Source organism: Manis pentadactyla, chromosome 7, assembly GCF_030020395.1.
Source record: "Manis pentadactyla isolate mManPen7 chromosome 7, mManPen7.hap1, whole genome shotgun sequence".
NCBI lineage: Eukaryota > Metazoa > Chordata > Mammalia > Pholidota > Manidae > Manis > Manis pentadactyla.
In genome coordinates this window covers 48,117,747-48,137,773 of record NC_080025.1, presented here as the reverse complement: position 1 = coordinate 48,137,773, position 20,027 = coordinate 48,117,747, and the positions used below count along the sequence as shown (strand labels likewise).

Genomic DNA, 20,027 nt, shown 5'->3' with positions numbered 1-20,027 from the left:
GGGTTAGAAAATTTAGCCTGATTGACTCCGACTCCCTGGGGCTCCCCAGCGCGCCCGCTTCCCGCCCGGCAAAGCCAGGTTTGCCCTCCCCACTCCTCCCTTCCTGCGCGCGCACGAGAGCACTCGCGCACTCCTGGACCCTTGAGTATACGGGCACGCGCCAGATGGTACGTGCAGAAACGCGTGCATGAGCACACGGACACATTTGCACACGCGCGCGCACACAAGGCTACATGCACACATCCACACGCGCACACCGGCCGGGGACCGCTCCGCGCCCAGCGCTCGGACCCTAGCGCCCCGCGCGCGGCCCGGCTCCGAGTGACCCCGACTCGAGTGCCCCGCGGCCCTGCTCCCAGGGTCCCCGACCCTAGTGCGTTGCGCCCGTCGTCCCCGCACTCCCGCCCCGAGCTACCTGCGCTTCTCACCTGGCGTCGATGCCGGCGTACTCGGGCGGCGCGCGCGCACCCTCTAGGCGGCCCCCGGGTCAGGGCGCGCAGCCGCATGGCCGCCAGGCGCCTGTGGAGAGCCCGACCCGGCGGAGGAGGACGGCGGCGGCGGCACTGACTCCTCCCGGCGGCGGAGCGAGTAGGGAGGCCTCCGGAGCCCCTGAGTCCGAGAGTCCGGGAAAAGCTCGACCCGGGAGGCCGTGAGGACGCAGCCGCCACCTCCACGTCCACTCTGCCGTCAGAAGTCAGATGCCGGAAACAAAAGCCAGGCGGGCGAGCGCACGGTTCCCCGGCGCCCCTCCATCTGACACGAATTAGCCCCCTCCCCCGCCCCAGACCGCAGCTCCGGAGAGGAGGCGCTCAGCTTCTCAGCCAAACCCAGGGAAAGTGGTGATGGAAAGCGTCTGCAGCAGAGGTGGGGGGCAAGCCTTCCGCCCCCATCCGCCCGGATCGCCAACGCTTTTGGCTAGGGATCAGCTTGACTATTTCAGACCTCTCCAAGAAGGCCAACCAAGGGACTTAAAATCAAAACCCATAGGCCCTTTGGCTCTCGGGGTTTTAAAATCTTGAATATTTTCCGTAAACCTGCATCTGCCATGGTCATTATCGCTGGTAGTGTCCACTGCTGGCAAACAGTGGGTGTGGAGGGAAAAGAAGGAAAACTGTAATGCAGAAAGGCTTTCTTTCCAATGTGCCTCTTCAAGTGTGGAAACGAGGAGCCCAACAGCATGAGGACCAGTTGGGGGTCCAGTGAGCTGAATGCAAATGATGGGGCCCTGGGTGGGGTGAGCCTGGGCCCCCAGCTCCCTTCCCTTCCTGACCATCCCCCATGCCATCCAGCTCCCAGAAAAATCACATTACATTCCATCTCCCGGGTCCCATTGGCCTGTCTAATTTTAGAAGGAAATTTAAAACCTGCAGTGCAGGAGGTGAAGGTGATGGGATGGTGGGGGTAGGGTGTCACACAAAGAGGAAGACAGACACCTGGAAAGGGGAAGGGTCATTAGCCTGAAGGACAGCCTGGAGAGGGTGTGCATAATCCTCAGACAAAACAGCCCCTGTCCAGTGCCCGTCAGACCCAGGGCAGAGTGGCAGGCCCGTGCTTCCCAGGAGTGGCTCTGTCAACTCTAATCCCTAGAAGAAGGCAAGGCAGCCGATTGCATTGACCTGAAGCCATCTGGGGGTGCAGCAGAGAGGCGCCTGCAGGGAGCAGGCAGTGCTAGGCAGGCTCAGCCTCAGGATGGCTCACCCTGTGCCCTAGCAGCAGCCCTATGGACCTGACCAGCCTGCCCTAGCCTGAGTGTTCTGGGGGCCTGCACTGCTGTAACTATGACTTCAGGTCCTCCATTCCGCCTGCAACTCCAAATGACTTCACTTTGATGCAGTCTGGGTGGGCTAGGCCAAGGCCTTGATGGCTAACACATGTGCAAATTCCAGTCACCAATTCAACATGTTAACCTCTCCTGTTCAGGTTCCGAATGTCCGTCTTCCCATTTCTGCAGTGGAATAGAAAAGCTCTTCAGCTTTCAACCACAAAAAGACCAGCACTGCACCATTCTGGGTCTGGATCCACACCTGGCAGGTACCCCATTCATTCCAGTTTGCCCACCCTTCAACTCAGACCATTATTCACCTTCCTCTATATTCATCTCTATATTCGCTCACTCATTCGTTTTCTAGATTCATTCACAATTCATCTCTTCCACAGCATATTTAAATTTTAGTTTTTGCAAACATCTCTCAGTCCTATTTCTATATACGCACCCTCCTGTGACTGCAGAATCCCTGAGGACAAGTCTGTTGCATTCATGATTCCCCAGCATCTGACACCAGACAGGGCACAGAGCAGTATCACAGAGCTGAGCTAGAGGCATACTATTCCTCTGTCTGGGGATGCAGGGTGCAAACACTTTATCTAGAAATCAGCCAGACCTAGTACAAGCCTTAGGCATAGAACCAGCAGAAGGAAGCTGAATCCCAGCAAACAGTGCCCGCCTCTCCGCCCCACATGATAAAGCTCTTGGAACTCGCAGCCTGGGCTCCGCACTCTTTGGGGGCCACTGGAAATGACCGTCTTGAGCACAGGCACACCCATACCCATCCTGCCAGACGGAGACAGGAGGTTGTTTTCACAGGGACACCCCGAATCTCCACTTACTTACTGACAGGATATGTCAGAAAAGTCTGATCACAGATCCCATGCACGTGGTACACCTCACAGATGATGACAGCAAACGGGGCTGTCACAACACAGGGTGAGAATCATCAATGGGACATGGTCTCTCTGTGGAAGTCCAGAACACCACAGCTTGAATGGACTTCCCCAAAAGCAAAGCCAGGAACCATGCCCTGACTGCCCACTTCAGCAGCCTCCTCTGCAGCCCCTGGGACCATGCCCCCAGCCCTGCTCATGCCACTGGCTCCTCCCACTCCATGCCCCAGCCGCTGCTGGCGTGTCGCACAGGGCAGCTCTGTGTTTTCCCATCTCTCTGGCTGAAAACTGCTACCTTTCTGGACTCAGCCAAGATCCTCATAGCAAGCCAGGGCTGGACCCCAAGGTCAGTTCGAGCCCCTAAAGAGAATAAAGGAGCAGTGTGAACATAATTGTGTCTGAGCCCCCAACCCCACAGCTCTGAAAGGACAGTGTGCAATGCTGTCAGGAGTAGAGACAGAGCCCGGGGAAAGGGACACACGAGAGAAATGGAGGCTGGCGCTGCTGGAGGACAAACCAGGGAGGTGTCTACAGTAATAAAAACAGAACCCCTTCTCCTGCCACATGGAAGGGCTTTACCAATGTGAAAAGGAAGAACATTACAGTAAACACTGTTGTGGGGTAGGAATCCTATGCTGGGATAAATCACAGTTTCAACATAGAGACACAGGTACAAACAAAAAAGAAATAATGTAAGTGTGCCCACAAATGTGCATGGCTCATGCATACACATATGAGCACACGTTGAATAGTCACACATGTGTGTATATACATACAATGCATGTGTACATATGTATGCATGCTTATACGGTCACATGTGCATACACATAATACATGCATGAATACACAAGCATACACACATGCACTTGCACAAACAAAACACCATCACACACATTCATGCACAAATGCATACATGCACATGCCTGCAGTCACATGCACACAGGTATAGTGCATTCCTGCATGCTTGCATACCCACATACACATGCACATGCATATGCATGCACACACATGTGCATGCACACATACATACTCACATATATACACTCCCCACACTCCCCGGCTCTGTCCACAGGGAGGTTGGAAGCAGCAGCCCCCAGGCGCAGTACCACACCCAGCACCCGGTCTCGGGTGTAGATCCTATTTCCCAATAAAAGACACCAGGCTTTTCGGACATGGCTGATTTCAGGTCTGAGTCAGGGGTTGTACCAAGAAACCTGCAATACCTTTTTGGTTTTGCCATAAGGTCAGAATGTCACAAGGACACTGGAGCCAGCCTGAACCTGGGACAACTTCAACATCCAATATCTCGTGATGACACGAGTATAAACCGCTGAGTAAGGTGGGAACCCATGAGGCCATGCGTCCTGCTAATAGAGACCTGCCAGTGAACACAGTGCCAGTGTGACTAGGAGGCAGGAAGACAGCAGCAGGAGGTGTGCTCAGAGGTGCTGGGGTGGGGCGTGAGGAACGGAAGGGTCTATGCCTCCACTTGTCATCCTATCACTGCTGCTCTGTGAAGGACGTCTGCGTGGCCCACAGGTACCTCCCCTGCTGTTGTAGGAGAAAAGAAATCACCAGAAGGCTGGCCATGCCACCTGAACCAGGGCTGAGTGACCTGCCCTTGATTGCCCACTTCTGGGGTGTCAGACCCAGGTAAGGGGTGCTGAGCCACAACCCATGGTCCCTTGGAGCTGCACTTAGCTAGATCCGCCCTGGCTCCCAGACAAGTCCTCGGGCAGATGACCCCTAGCCTCACTCTACACCCCCAGCACTTGGCAGATCTGCCCCAGGCCTGTGACCCCCGGCCTTGGGTCTGTGACCCTGAGCAGCAGGGAGTGTCCAAGAGCCACTCGAAGCACTTTGAAAGTGCTCCGCCTCTGTAACTGGAGAGATGGAAGGTCGGTTTAGGGGGCTCTGCCAGCGCACGTCTGCAGCCGGGTCTACACCTGGCCTCCTCCCCTCCTCTGGAGCCAAGGGTGCTGGAGACCCTGGTACCGTCTCTAGAGGCCTGGTACCTCACTCAAGCTGACTGTGGGCAAACTCTAGCTCTCATGACCTTTCCTGCCAGGACAGCTGGTGCTCCCCCCGACACCCGGGGTCACTGACAGTGACAGCCTGTCCAAGATGGTGCCAGAAGGGGAAACTGAGACCTTAGGGTGGTTTGGGGTGGGGGGCAGGGGGAGCTTGAGACTGAAGAACCAGGGAGTTGGCATGTCACCTAACCTAGGACATCGTGGACAGGGGTGGGAGTAAAGGTTCTGGCCTGACCAGCAGGGATGATCAGACCACAGGTGCGGCTCCTAGAGGACCCCCAGCTGGAAGGCAATGTCCCGCCTGCCTGCAGGCTCTGTCCCTGTCCTCCCTCCGTTTCCTGGAAAGGTCACAGTAGGTGTTCTGGAAGTCTGTGATGAGCCCTGAGGCCCCAGCCTCAAAGGAGGTTATTCAGTCCAGCCGGTTTATCCACAATGTCTTCACTGGTTGCAGAATTCAAGGCACGACCCTGCCAGAGCTCACAGCCCCTTCCCACACCTCATGGCTTCCCACATCCTTGGCTTCAAGCTTTTTGCCAATGCTAAGAAAATAAACATTTGCTCTCATTCCTTACCCTGCTTCAAAAGGTACAGGAAAAGGCTTTCTCTGCAAGATCAGCCTATAATGTGTGCTTCTCCCCCTTCCCTGCTGCTCAAAACAAGCAACTGTGTCGCTGAAAAACTCAGAGCAGAGCTGGAGAGAGGACGAGGTAAAGGGCCGCTGCCTCCCACGGCAGGCGCGGCCACACCCTGACCTGGTGTACCTGGCCAGTGGCCACCAAGGGCTCCAATTAAAAGAAGAAAGTAAACGCCTTCCACCTGGGGCACACTGTGCTGGTGCTGCAACCCTTTTCTCCACCCAACACTCCGGGTCTCACCCCCTCCTGGGGACATGTCTGCAGGGAGGGACTGGGGACTAACAGCGAATGTCAGACTGGTAAATGGAAACCAAGTCTGTTTGCCCACTGAGATGAGCACAAAGGGAGCCTGCCAGGGGGCCCTCCCCCACTTACTGGTCCACCCTTCAGTCTCAGCTCAGCCCTGCTTGAGGGCATAGGGCAGCACATGGCCAGGCCCGAAGCTAGGGCAATCTCTGACAGTATCCCCACCAAGCGCTGCATGGGCAGCAGGGGCCCACCCTGTCCGGGTTCACCAGAGGATGTAAAAGTGGGAATACCAGGTGCTCTGCTCCCACACCCCTCTGCACATCTCTGACTGCAAGCACAGAGAAATCCTCAGGGTTGGTTAGCTATTAAGCAAAACCGCAGACCCCCAACTGTAGGGCACCTTCTGCTGCCCTCAGCTAGGGGCACACAGGGCAGCGGGACAGCCACGGCCTCTGGGGCACAAGGACACGGACACAGCTGCTGGTGCTCATCCTGGCCTTGCATACTCTTACCCAGTGACATCAGTTTGAAACATGACAGTGTGTTTAATTTAACTTAAAGGGAAATCTAGCTTGTCATCTAGGCCAGGTGATGGGCCTCAAAAGGCTAGAATTTTCCCAGTTCCACAGGGACATTTCTCAAACAGAGGAGACTCCAGAAAGTTAGCCTGTTGGGCGGTATGACCACCCAGCAGAGCTGGCCCCATGCAGACGGGGTGTGAGGACGGGGACCCACGCCCCATCCTTCTGCCAAAGCATGGGCTCCACGGCCTTCTGCAGACTGGTAACTGGCTCCCACGACAGTGGGGACAAACAGGAACAGATCAGGCTGACAGTGTACCCCTAAGTCAATGAGCCTGGTCTCCTTAACCCCAGTCCTCCCATTCCTGCCCAGCCCTCGGGACCGAAACTGCCTTAGACTGGACATAGTACTGGCTGGACCACTTCTTGAAGTCTGGGTGGGCCTTTGCCTGTAAGACCCCAGTGCAGCACTGCGCCCACCTGGAAAAACATGCCAAGCCCAGCCTCTGAGCTAGCCCCTGACACCAGCACTCCCTCAGCATCTGCCATGGGCCTCTATTCTGCAGCTGAGTTAGGAAGCACGGGCCAGTGAGATCTGGGGACAGAGCACATGGCCTGGAGGTGGCTGGAGCCAGGTGAGCCAGCAGATGGCAGAAGCCAGCACCGAGGTGCACACTGGGTGATTTGCTGCTTACTGTGCATCTGCAAGGTTATTAGTCACGTCTCTGGGCCAGTTTCTTCGTCTGCTTACAGGGATGGCAAACTACCACCGACCTCGCACAATTCCCTAGAGGTTCCCCCAGCAGTGTGAGAGGGCCTTTGGTACAATGCCCACAGAATATTCCTTCCCTGCTGAGAGGGCCTCAGGGCTACAGTGGCCAGCCCTTAACAGACAACAGAGAGGTAACCTCACAGCTGCACTGTTCCCATCACTAGTAGCAAGTTTAAATTACTTATTCATAAAGCTTTTTTAAAAGCAAAAGTTGTTTCTATTACAGTCACTGTGTGTGAGTCAGTGTTTTATTTCCAGGTGGGCATGAGGCAGGATCCACCTTCCTCTGAGGAGGTGGCGATTCCAGGCGACTCCCCTGGTGCCTGGTCACCCGCGAACTCAGTGAGGCCATGAGTCTCCACATTCCTCACAGAGAAACTGTGAATGTGCCTGACCCCTTCAATGTCTGTGCCCAGATTAAATCCTCTGATCTGGATGCCAGCTGGGGTGGCCGGTCCTTCCCACAGACCAGGACTGTTCCCTGGGGAGTGGGATGCCCTGGCCCTAAAGGGCAGGCAGACCTTGGAGACAGGGCTGGTTTGGTTCCAGACCCCACAGTAAAGGGAATATCACAATCAAGTGGGTCAATGAAGTTTTTGGTTTCCCAGTATATGTAAGACTTGTTTACATGGTCCTATAGTCTAGTAGGTGTGCAATAGCATTGTGTCTAAAAACACAATGTACACACCTTAATTAAACGTACTCTATCATTAATAAGTGCTAACCATCCTCTGAGCTTTCAGTGACTCATAATCATGGACCACAGGTCATCAAAACAAATCATAATCATAATCATAATCATAATCATAATGAAAAAGTTTGCAATAGCCCAAGAATCACCAAAATGAAACACAGAGACGAGAACTGAGCAAATGCTGTTGGAAACATGGCGCCAATAGACTTGTGCAACTCAGGGTTGCCACAATCCTCAATCTGAAAAAACAATATCCACAAAGTTCAATAAAGTGAAGCACAATTACATGAGGCATGTCTGTAATCCCTATTTCTCCCAAATCTGAACCCAAGAAATTTCTAGCATGTGAAAAGTACATTTCCCATAAATAATACTGCAGAAAAAAGACACAGCAAAATCTCCATCCATTCCCAGAGCGCAGGAAGGCAGTGTCCACAGTGACATGCAGAGCCCTGTGCCATGCACCTGGCCGGACCCTATGCCTTGGTCTCCCCTAGACTTGGGGACCACCTTCCTGGCAGCAGGATCAGAAGAGGGACTGAGCAGGTGAGCCCGACACCACAGTCCCAGGACCCCAAGCATTCCAGGTGGTTCCAGATGGTGTGCAGGCTGCGAATGCCAACTGCCTGGGACACCGCCAGGTCCACCGGGTGCACAGCAGCTTGGGTGGAGTCCCAGGACAGCACCGAGGGCACCAGGCTGGCTTGTATCATTCTCTGCCCAAACACAGCTGCGCACCCATGACCCACTGGGCCAGGGCACACACGCAGCTATAGAGCCCTCTGAATAAATCCACAAGCAGCTGCTTTGCTTTCACAGCCCAGGTGCTGAGGCTCAGATGCTCAACTTCCCACCTGAGCCACTGGCCCGGGGAGGCAGAGCCAGGCGGCCACAGGGCATTCAGGTTAGGGCCGCAGGCCACTCTGTCCTGGGGCTGGCCTGAGCTCCCAGGACAACACAGCCACTTCTTCGCTCCTGCGGCCTCCATGCCATCACATCCGCCCAGTACCAGCCCTCCATGGGCCTCGGTGGGTCTGCTGACAGAAATGTTCCCCCATTTCTGAAAAGTCAGTCATGGTGCATTTCTAATTTCAAAAACTTAAAGTTAACAAGCTTTTATAATTTGTCATTTTAAAAAGTGTTTTTGATTACCTAATGAATCCTTTATTAGAGTTATAACATTTATAAAATATAAATACTTTTCATCGTGGAATTACCAGATTTTAAAACCAATGTTTTTTTCTCATTTTTACATCTAAGACCTATAAAGTTCATAAATGACAAAATTTTTGTTGAAGTGCTCTGTCATTCAACTCACAAATCTAGAACATGATTAATCCACAAATCTGAATAAATACAGACGAATTTTAGGCTTGGTTCTTAATAATCTAGGAGCAGTCATTTATAAAAGCACCACCAAAGTGTTTTAATGAAACCACTCAATTTAATGCCACCAACCATGGACCCATTATACTTTGGAAACGAAAATAAAATCTCACAGCTAATTCTAGCAGATTAACTTGAAACACATCCAACTGGAGGGGGGATGATGGTGGGTGGTGACAATGCAACTAGGCCTATCAAGGTGATCATTTCCTAATATATGCAAGTATCAGATCATTATGTTGTACACCTGAAACTAATAAATGTTATATTTTAGTTATACCTCAATTCAAAAAAATTTTAAAGTAAAGGTCAGAGAAGAGTTTTTAATAGTTCAGTTTGAGAGAGAAGAAAATCTGTAGGCAAAGATAAAAATCTAGTGGGAAGACCATGTAGAAATTACTGGAATCATTTTATTTACATTCCCCTGTGATTACCTGAAAGACCCAGATGAAGGAAGATTAAATAAAAGCATTAAAAAGTAAAGAGGCCATACATCTTTTGGGCTTGGCATATAGGTTTAAAAAGAAAAAGTAGAAGTTTAAAGCTTAAAGGTACACACAGTGTAGTAGTCAGGAGAGTCATCTTAATCTCCTTTAGTTTTTAATTATCCCAGGTCCGCAGTACACCAGTGCTTGGGGCACGCTGCCCGCCGCAGGCTTCCCTGGGTGTGTGTCCCTGTGTCCCATGTGGGCTGGGACTGTGTGCTTCCGCCGAGTGTCCACCCGGGACGCAGGCTGTGCCAGACACACAGTACTGGCGGTGACTGTGAGTCAATAAAGGCAGACGCCAGGTTCTAAGGTAAGGTCACCGAAGTCACATCCATGGCCACACCTGGGCTGGGCCTTGGGACACGTGGCCTGGTATCTGCTGTCCTTTAATTCCTGGTTAGTTGATTGATAAGGATTCAGGGCACCCATTCACGGGCCATGCATGTACTCCTGAGGTGCTGTGGAGGAGGGCCAGGAAGGTGACACCTGAGGGGACAGGGTCCCGGTGAGGAAGGGGGAGGCGTGGAAGCCAGGCTTGAGGTTAGACTGCCTCTGGTGAAAATGAGGGGCACAGGGGTGGGAGGGGCAAATGGTGGGCGATGGGACTCCAGTAGAGAAAGAACAGATGCTCCCTTAAACCTGCTGGGGTCAGGATGATCTTATCTGGGCTGGGAGTTAAGGGAGAAAGAACGATTGGGTAGAGACCATGGGTGAGGGGCTTGTTTGGGGAAGAACCTTCAGAGGTCATCAGATCAGATGGAGGACAGGGTCATCCGGATCCCAGATGGAGTGGGGGAGGGCGGTGCACCTGGGCGTGAGGACAACAGTAAGTGTGGGTTGGAGCTGCTTCCCAGCTCCCAGGGTATCCTCCACTATGAGCACAGGGTCACAGGGTCCCCTTACCATTCAGTGAGCCAGCCAGGTCCACAATGTGCACCTGCTATGCAGGAAGGAGGTCAGGGAGGCAAAGGTCAGGGCACAAGTCAAGGCCACGGCCTGCAAGCAGCGCTCAGCATGGCCTTACGGATCCTCCCTGGGTGTCTGCGCCGCCCACCACCCTCCACAGTCGGCACACTCGGGCAGGTAGCTGCCCCATTCACTAGGGAACCAGTGTTGTGGCAAACCAAATGCAGAAGAGCACCGCAAGCCACTGCAGACCACCCAGCCACCATGCCAGACATGGCCCTGGATGCACCAAGGCTGCCCCTACATGGGGCTCCAAAGTGACCCTGGCTCTCGCTCCCCAGTCAGAGCTTCACCGGCTTTCTCCTCCCATGCTGGCTTCTCCTAATGCTGTGTGTCTCCCCAGCAGACACATAGGCTGCAAGACACACCCCCATCTTCAAAGATGGCCCCTCCCCCATCCCTGGCCCTATCCTGCTCCCCTTCTAGGGAAACTTCTTCAAGGTTTGGCCGTAGGCAACTCTCGCTGCCCACCACCCATTCACTCCAGACCTGTGACACCAGACTCTCTACCCCATCCCTGCAGATGTCCATGGGTCCCCAAAGAACCAGGACACATCAGACCCAACCCAGGCCCTGACCCATATTACCCCCATTCTCAGCTGCACCAGGCTGCCCCTCAACCACAATTTCTGCCCCTGGTTTCATGAAGATCCCATGTCCTGGGTACCTCCTATTTCACTTGCCATGGTCACCTCTGGAGGGTCCTTGTCCCCCAGGCACCTCTAAGTGTCCTGGACTCTCCCCTGTGCACGCCCCACCAGCTGTCACCTCCAGCCCACCCACCACCAGCTGATAGCCTCCCACATCCCCTCCAGCCCCGATCCTGAACCGCTGGGTCCCAGACATCACCTGCCCCACACCTCCACCAGGCTGTCCTCAGCCCTCCAAGTCAGAACTTTGGATTTTCTCCCACACATACTCCTCCGCAGCCCACCTCTCCCCACAAGGAGCATGCAGCTATAGCCACCCCACCAACAAGCCCTGCAAAACAAACCCCCAAAAAGACCCAATCCTGGTCTCCATTCCCACCACCACAGTCTATGTAACAGCAAGCTGACCGAATTTCTGCATCCAGGATAGATGCACCATCTCAAACAGAAATCAGGACATGACAGTGTTTTCGCACACAACACCCCCCAGCTTTTACAGTTATGTCTTTAAGAAAACACCCAAACTTCTGATCATGGGCCCAAAGACCACTTGAGCAGCCCCTGCCCACACTGGACCTGTTCCCTCCCCTGCTCTTCTTGCTGCTGCTTTGGGACATTTGCACCTGCTGTTTCCTCCACCTAAAACTTTCATCTGGGAGAGGCTTTGCATGACACCCAATGGAAAAGAGCCCACCCACCTTGGTCCATACTCACGCCCCTTCATGCTGCCTTCTTTTCCTCCAGGGTCCTGGGGTCAGTGTGTATGGGTTTACTGCCCAGCCGCTGCCCTTGAAAGTCACTTCCCAGAGACAGAGACCCTGTCCATCTGGCTTACACAGGGCTCCCCATGCCTAGAAGAGTGCTAAGGACAGGCTGAATGACAAGTGAATGAATGTGGTCCTGGCCACCTGCACACAGATGCCTGTTGACCCTTTCAGGACACTTCCAGCTCTGAGAGCACAGCCAATCACTGAGCCCAGCTTCAACTACTGGGGTGCCCACCCCCATGCCGTGGTCTCCTCTCTCCCCTCCTGCCTTGCTCTTGGAGGCTGTTCACCCCCAAATGCCAAAATAGGTCTCCCGTGCGGAGCCCCATCAAGGATGACATGAAGGGGTCTGCTGGTGTCCAGAGCTCAGAGCCCACTAAGTGCTTGCCAAGTGCTTCCTGAACTCTCAATCTGTCCTTACCCATCCCTGTCCAAGCGCCTGGCAGTGGGAAGGCCCCACTGTCTGCTGAACCAGTGGGGGACCAATGTAGAAAGTGGGGACAGGGCTCCCTGCCCAGCAGCACAGCAGGAAGGCCAGGAATACAGAGCAAGCTGGGTTCACCACACTGCCCTTTGCAAAGGTAAACATGTAGAGCAAGGGGAGCCAGGCCACAGGGATCCCTACCCCAGAGCGGGGCATCCAGGGCGGGGAGTGAGAAGCCCAACAGCACATTAAATCAGTGTCTCAAAGGGCAACGCACATGCGAACAACATCTACACTTCTCCATGCAAATGTGAGCCACGGCGTTGCAGTCCATGTCATGGAACATGTTCTAAGGCAATACACGCCCAAGTGGGTAAAGACTTGGATGGAAGGACATTCTTCACAGAATTGTGCACAGAAAGAAAACCTGGACACAGTTTAAATATCCAGCAACTTGCTTTAGGTGATCGTATAGTGTTCACATACAAAGGGATTTATAACACTATGCAGTCATTAAAATGTCACTCAGATTCACATTCATTGACATGGAAATGCCTGTGATAATAAAATGACAAAAAGATCTAAGTTTGATCATTCCCAACCGGTCTCCCCTACTCCCAAGGCATCAAGCCAAAAGAGGAAGGACAGGCAGGGCCCCGGGGGAACTGACATCATTTCCTAGGTCTATTCCCCGCTCAGGAAAGCAAACTTATTCAACAGAGATGCAGGCCATGATTCGGCCTCCTGGGCTACCCGTTTGCACACCAGAACATTCCATCCAATGCCTGGTCCCTAAAGGAAGCGTCTCCTTAGAGTGGCCTGCTCCTCCTTCCCGATGAGCAGGAAGGGCTCTGCCACCCAACACACAGACGAGCCCAGGGCCCAAGCCCAGGGCAGCGATCTCCTGGCCTCAGCTGGGTTTGGGAAGCGTGCCTGAGGCCAGGTCCCTGCCCTCACGGAGCTTTCATTACTGTGAGGGAAGCAGGCAGTAAACAGATAGCGTACAAGACACAGTAACTGCTCCAGAGAAAAATAAAGCTAAGTGCAAAGGACAGAAAATCATTCCAGAGACACGGGTATTCCTTTCTCAAAGGCAGTTTGACATCGCATACACAGGATTGAGAGGGCAACATCAGAGCAGAAGCACACTGGGGCCACGCAAGGGGACCAGCCATGGCAGGTCCATGGCCCGGGATGGTGGCAGGGGCTCTGCAATGGCACAGGGACCAACCTTGTGGCCACTGTAAAGATTTTGGCCTGTGGCTCAAAGAGAAATGGAAACAGCCGGGAGGTTTTGGGCAAAGGAGAGCGTGATGTGGTTTGAAATGCTTTAAAAGGTTCCCTCCAGCTGCTCTCTGATGAGACTGCAGGAAGGGGTGACATAAGTGTGACCAAAAGTCCCTGACGTGGGACGATGTGACTGGTGGCTGGCACCCTGTGGTGGCAGGTGCCAGGAGAGAGGTGGCCACCAGTGGGATTTGGTGTGGCTGGGGTGGTTCTGTCCTGCCAGGGTCCCAGCACCCATACAGGGGCACACCCCACAGAAAATAAGGGTGAGTGTGTAAGCAAACCCATAAATGGAGACATTATATAATCATTAATGCTCACATTGCAGAGGTGATGCAATAACAAAGAATGACTTCTGCTAAGGCACGTCAAGGGGAAAAAAACACAAATGGTATGTCAGCAGTTATGCAGAGATTCCACGGTGCATCTCTGCCAGGAAAGACCGCCGCTGGCGAGCAGGAGGGAGGCACCTTTCCGGGACCACAGGGCACTCCTGCCCCCTACACGCCCACTGTAGGGTGCCCTGCAGTGCCTCCAGCATTTCAGAAAGTTAGATGGACCCTGAAAAAAGAAGGCATGCATATTTATTTGCATACACCCCATCCTCTGCACATTCTTCTGACACACCTCACTCATTTCTTTTCTCATTATTTTTCCCTGGAGGCTGTTTTGGCTGCAAGATAGAGTCTAACAAAATAACAAGGGTTTGACAAATAAAAGAACTACTTAAAGACGCGTTCTTGCCAAGCCAGGAAGCAGTCTGGAGCTCAGCGCCTGAACAGGCATGAGAAACAATTTGCCTGAGGAAACAAAAAACCTGCTCTCTGCCTCCATTTCGGAAACCAAGTACACATGTGCACAGGCACACGCATATGGCACGCACGTGTGTGCATACTAATATACATAGGAATGTGTGCACATGTATGTACACATATAGGCACACATGCATGTGTATACACACAGCACTGTGTGTACATGCATGTACAGACACACATGTACACATATACACCCAGTGCTATATGCTTGTACACAAATAATACGTGTGCATATGCAAACAGTATGCATGCATGCATGTGGTGGCAAGTAGGTGGTTCTGAGTGTAAAGTGTGTTTGGATCCTCCTGAACCCTGAGACGCCTCTTTGGTAAAATAGACCCACTGACTGTTAGGCAGCCAGAGATGCTGCTCAAAGAGCTGCCAATTGCAGAAGATTCCAGAGAAACCTTTACATCAAATGTGATCTTTTAAAAACTCTATTTACTTAATAAAACAGAAGTTAGCCACCCTGAGGATGTCCCCAGGTTGTCCTTAGATCCCCATTCTGGACACCAAGGCTGAGATCCTGGACAGTGTCTCTCCTGGCCGTCAAGCCACACTGTGCCCTATACACATAGGTTTTGTACTCACAGCCCATCCTGAGCACCACGTGCCCAGGAGGGCACAATTATGCTTTAATTTACTTGAATTTCTTTTTTTTTTTTTAACTCTAACAATGGGGCCCTGCTACAAAACAGCTTCTCTGGCTGATGGGTGTATCTCCAAGTCCCCTTCCCAAGCAGAGCCAGGCAGAGACACAGTCCACCTCCCCAATGAGGCCAGAGGGGCCACAGTGGGACTTCTGAGGTGGCACAGTGCAGACATGCAGACACGGCATGCCTCCCAGGCTCGGCTTGGCGGGGATGGGAGGCGCCCCTGCCGGCTCCGCCTCCCACCTGACGGGGGCAGGCCCAGCTCCCAGGCGCTGTCCCCAATGCAGACCCCGCCAGGAGGGCTTCCAGAGAGCAGCATAAGAGTGGGTGAGGACAGAGGACCCAGACTCTCGGGAAGGCCCACAGCAGGGCCACACCTGGGGCACACCTGAGCCAACCACAGGACCCCGTGTGCTTGGAAGGTCCTCCAGCACCATCTGCAAGGCTGACTGCCATCCTCTGGTGGTCTCCAAACAGTGAACAGGAACACAGCCGAAGGGCCCTCAACAAATGGGTTACCATCACCTGGGCCGTGATGAAGGCTCGGCCTGCTCCCAGCCCACAAAACCACCTTGTTACCCAAATACACGCTGTTTTAAGCTAATCGTCCACCCTCGCCTTTCCGAAGTCTTCCACATTTTAATCTTTCAAATACAGGAAATGAATATCCACAATGTGTGATGACCAAATGCCCCATTCAGTTATCAAACCTTTTGACAGCAACACACAGTAAGAAAAACCTTTTAGCCAGCAGTCCAGTAAAACATGAACTAAATAAATAACTGAAAGTTTTTATAAAAAATACCTGACAACTTTTGGAATACCCTGATATTTTTCCTCCTAGTTCACTGTTTTAAGTACTGACTCATTTCTCTGCCCACTCATAACTCGAGATGTCAAGGGCATTTGGAAATACAAGGAGCCTTTTTTTTTAGTCATCACCACAGCTGGGATGGCTGCCAGCTTTTAGTGGGAGGAGGTAGGGATTCCATACAGACCCTCCAGCAAACAGTTCTACCACCCAAAACATCACGGGGCATGTGCTGTTCATCCAATGTTCAATGGAATTTTCCAGAGGAAGTCTACAAACTGGAAGGATGCCCTATTTCAGGAGGTCCCAGTAGGAGGAGGGAGGTGAGCAGGCCCCCAGGACACATCTGTCTGTCTGTCTGCTGGCTGCAGCTTCTGGACCCTCCCACCCTTATCAATGAGGCCCTACAAGTCCACCCCCTGTGGGAAAGATGGGAGCGATCGTCCACTGTCAGAGGCCTGTGTGGGTCCCCAACATAAAAGGCAATAGAGTTGCTGCCCTGCCGGTAACAGGCCACAGCAGGCCCGGCGCACACAGGATCAAAGAGGCCGGGCCAGCTCCAGGCAATCCAGCCACGAATGCTTCCTCCTGTTTCTTGGGTCTTTTCTTAGCCAACAGCAAAAAGCAGAGCTCCTTGCCTGCATACCCCCGGACTGACTCAATGTCTGTAGAGCGTCCCACACCCATCAAGGTGCTCCCAGACTCTGGGTGCCCCAGTTTCCCCAACTTCAAAGAGCCCAATGCAGGAGGATGCAAGGCAGGAAAAGAGTACCGACTTTCAATCTACGGACTCGGGTTAATGCCCACCTCCGCCCTCACCTGCTGGCAAATTCCACCTGGCTTTTGTTTCCTTCTACAAAAATTGGGGCAGAATTGCCCCAATCTCACTCATCAGGTCTCCTGTGCACCCTGCATTGGAAGGACAGAGAGGTGGCTGGCACAGCCTCACTCATGGGCCCAACCGCCCCATGCCCCCATGCATGCCCAGCCAGGAAACCCAGTTCTGGCATCGGACGGGGCCTCCCTAGGGAGTTGGAGGTAATGTACAAGACCAGGGAGCAACAGGGAGCTTCACACAACCTCCGAAAGCCCATCTATAGACTGGGGTAGAAGAAAATCATGGAAACCTCCCCAAGCCCAAACTCCCCCTCTCCCCCCGAAGTAAAGCACTGGGGCAGAAGCAAACTCACAGCCTCCACTCACACGGGCGGTTACTGAGCTCTCCAAGTCCCACGTGGAGTGCATCCTTAAATACATGAGATACTGGGGAGCACGCTTAGATTTTTAGTAACAGGGGCAGACCCCCTGCCCAGGTCCACAGATGCAGCATCACGACACTTGCCACTAGTGGGTTCCAGGGACTTTCCAGTGCTAAGCAGTGACTCAGCGGCTCAGGTCCCAGGGCAACGCACCACAAATGGAGACTCAGGGGCAGGGACGTGTCACTGACCCCTAACCTCTGACCTTACTGTCAGCTCACAGGGACCACATGCTCACATTGGGCCTTCCCACGTGACCTCACTGAAACATCACACATCCACCGTGAGAAAAGAGGTGCAGAGCAGTCAGTTCCTTGGCCAGGGTCACAGAGCAAAGCTATAGTGAGACTGCACAGTCAGCCTGTCTCCTGAGGGGGTGTGCTGTGCCCACCTGACCGAAGGCAGGGGGCCTGCACACAGGGGTCTGGCCTCAGGAATGATCAGAAAGTATGTTCTCACAGGAAAGTCCTGTCAGTCTGGTTTGGGGACAGCAGAGGATGGTTACCTCTCTCCCCTTGATGGGAGGCTTGCCCACCTGGGGGCACAACAGAAACCAGAAGTTGACAGGCAACAAGAACATAAGTGGAGGAAACCTCTCTACTAACATGAGCGCGGCTGCCAGGCAGACAGGGAGCTGGGCTTCTCTCCACCTTGATTAGCATGGGCAGGAGCAGGGTCCGGGTACTTAATGCACCTGCTAGGACCACCCCAGAGAGCCACGGGACCCAGCCTACACCATCTTCAGCCATCCCCCAAAGTGGCCCCATGCAGCACACCCCAGGGCCCCACAGCCTGTACCCCCTCTAGCCAGAGCCAACCCACCAGGGAGGTCCTGGCATAGAACACCTAGGGACACCCCCTGCTCATGCCCAGTCCAGGAGCAGCTGTTATGCCATGGTGGCCTCAGTGGGTCCCACCCAATTGCTCCCCAAAAGCCTGAATCTGATCCACTGAACTCATCAAAGCAACCCAGGCATGATGTGCCCAAGACCCCCTAGCCTGTGACTGCTCCAGTTCTAGCCACTCCACCAAGGTGGACCCGACAGTGCACATCCCAGGACCCCCACACCCCACCCACCAGCTCCCCCTGGCCCGCCCAAGCAACTAGGCACACAGTCTATACAGGGGACATTCCTACAAAAGGTCACTACTTTAAAACCAGGAGAGGTAGCTGCTCTGTCTAATGCATAGAAAAATCACAGAAAACAAAATATGAGGAGATAGATAAATATGTTACAAACTAAAGAACGAGATAAAACCCCAGAAAAAAAAAAAACACTGATGAAATGGAAATAACTAATTTACCTGATAAGGAGTTCAAATTAATGGTTGTAAAGATGCTCACTGTCTTTGGGAGAAGACTGTAGGAACACAGTGAGAACTTTAATAAAGATCTAGAAAATATAAGAAAGCAGCAGTCAGAGCTGACAAATACAATAACTGAAATGCAAAACACTAGAGGGAATCAACAGCAGATTAGAGGATGCAGAACAGATCAGCAAACTGGAAGACAGCATAAAGAGAAGGACTCGAGCTGAGCAGAAAGAAAAAAGAAATTTTTTAAAATGAGGATAGTTTAGGGGGCCTCAAGCAGCTCATCAAGCATAACATTCACATTACAGGGGTCCTGAGGGTGGGACAGAAAACTTATTTGAAGGAATAATAGCTGAAAATGTGCCTAGCCTGGAGAAGGAAACAGACACCCAAGTCCAGGAAGCACAGAGCATCCCAAACAAGATGAATCCAGAGAGATCCACACCAAGACACATTATAATTAAAATATCAAAAGTTAATGAACCGTTCACAATTGCATCAAAAAAATCAAAAAAAATAAAATACCTAGGAATAAACCTAACCAAGGAAGTGAAAGACCTACACCCTGAAAACTACAAGACACTCTTTTTTTTTTTTTTAATTATTATTTTTTATTGAAGGGTAGTTGATGCACAGTATTACATTACATTAGTTTCAAGTGTACAACACAGTGATAAAACATTTATATACATAATTCTAGGGTCCAGCTATCACCCTACCAAGCTGTTACAATATCTTGACTATATTCCTTATGCTATACATTACATCCCGGTTACTTATTTATTTTACCATTGGAAGTCTGTCCCGTTTTTTTTTTGTGTGTGTGTGAGGGCATCTCTCATATTTATTGATCAAATGGTTGTTAACGACAATAAAATTCTGTATAGGGGAGTCAATGATCAATGCACAATCATTAATCCACCCCAAGCCTAATTTTCGTCAGTCTCCAATCTTCTGAGGCATAACAAACAAGTTCTTACATGTAGAACAAATTCTTACATAATGAATAAGTTACATAGTGAACAGTACAAGGGCAGTCATCACAGAAACTTTCAGTTTTGCTCATGCATTATGAACTATAAACAGCCAGTTCAAATATGAATACTCATTTGGTTTTTATACTTGATTTATATGTGGATACCACATTTCTCTCTTTATTATTATTATTTTTAATAAAATGCTGAAGTGGTAGGTAGATACAAGATAAAGGTAGAAAACATAGTTTAGTGTTGTAAGAGAGCAAATGTAGATGATCAGGTGTGTGCCTGTAGACTATACAAGACACTCTTAAGAGAAATTAAAGAGGACACTAACAAATGGAAACTCATCCCAAGCTCTTGGCTAGGAAGAATTAATATAGTCAAAATGGCCATCCTGCCTAAAGCAGTCTACAGATTCAATGCAATCCCTATCAAATTACCAACAGCATTCTTTAACAAACTGGAACAAATAGTTCAAAAATTCATATGGAACCACAAAAGGCCCTGAATAGCCAAAGCAATCCTGAGAAGGAAGAATAAAGTGGGGGGGATCTTGCTCCCAAACTTCAAGCTCTACTACAAAGCCACAGTAATCAAGACAATTTGGTACTGCCACAAGAACAGAGCCACAGACTAGTGGAACAGAATAGAGACTCCAGACA

At 51.8% G+C, this 20,027-nt stretch overlaps 1 protein-coding gene across 11 annotated transcripts in view; it reads right to left on the bottom strand.

Annotated features, from left to right (window-relative positions):
- The window catches only part of TNS3 (tensin 3), a 227,620-nt gene that overhangs the window by 188,316 nt on the left and 19,277 nt on the right, over positions 1-20,027 (bottom strand). For 3 of the 11 annotated variants that reach the window (XM_057505342.1, XM_057505344.1, XM_057505346.1), the window contains exon 1: positions 429-692. The exons of 2 other annotated variants lie outside the window; for them this stretch is intronic. In XM_057505342.1, the coding sequence (XP_057361325.1) occupies positions 429-506 (78 nt within the window). In that variant the 5' untranslated portion in view covers positions 507-692. Of the gene's footprint in view, positions 1-428; positions 694-20,027 lie in introns of those variants that run through there. 6 more of the 11 variants (XM_057505343.1, XM_057505347.1, XM_057505341.1 and 3 more) reach the window with 4 other exon arrangements.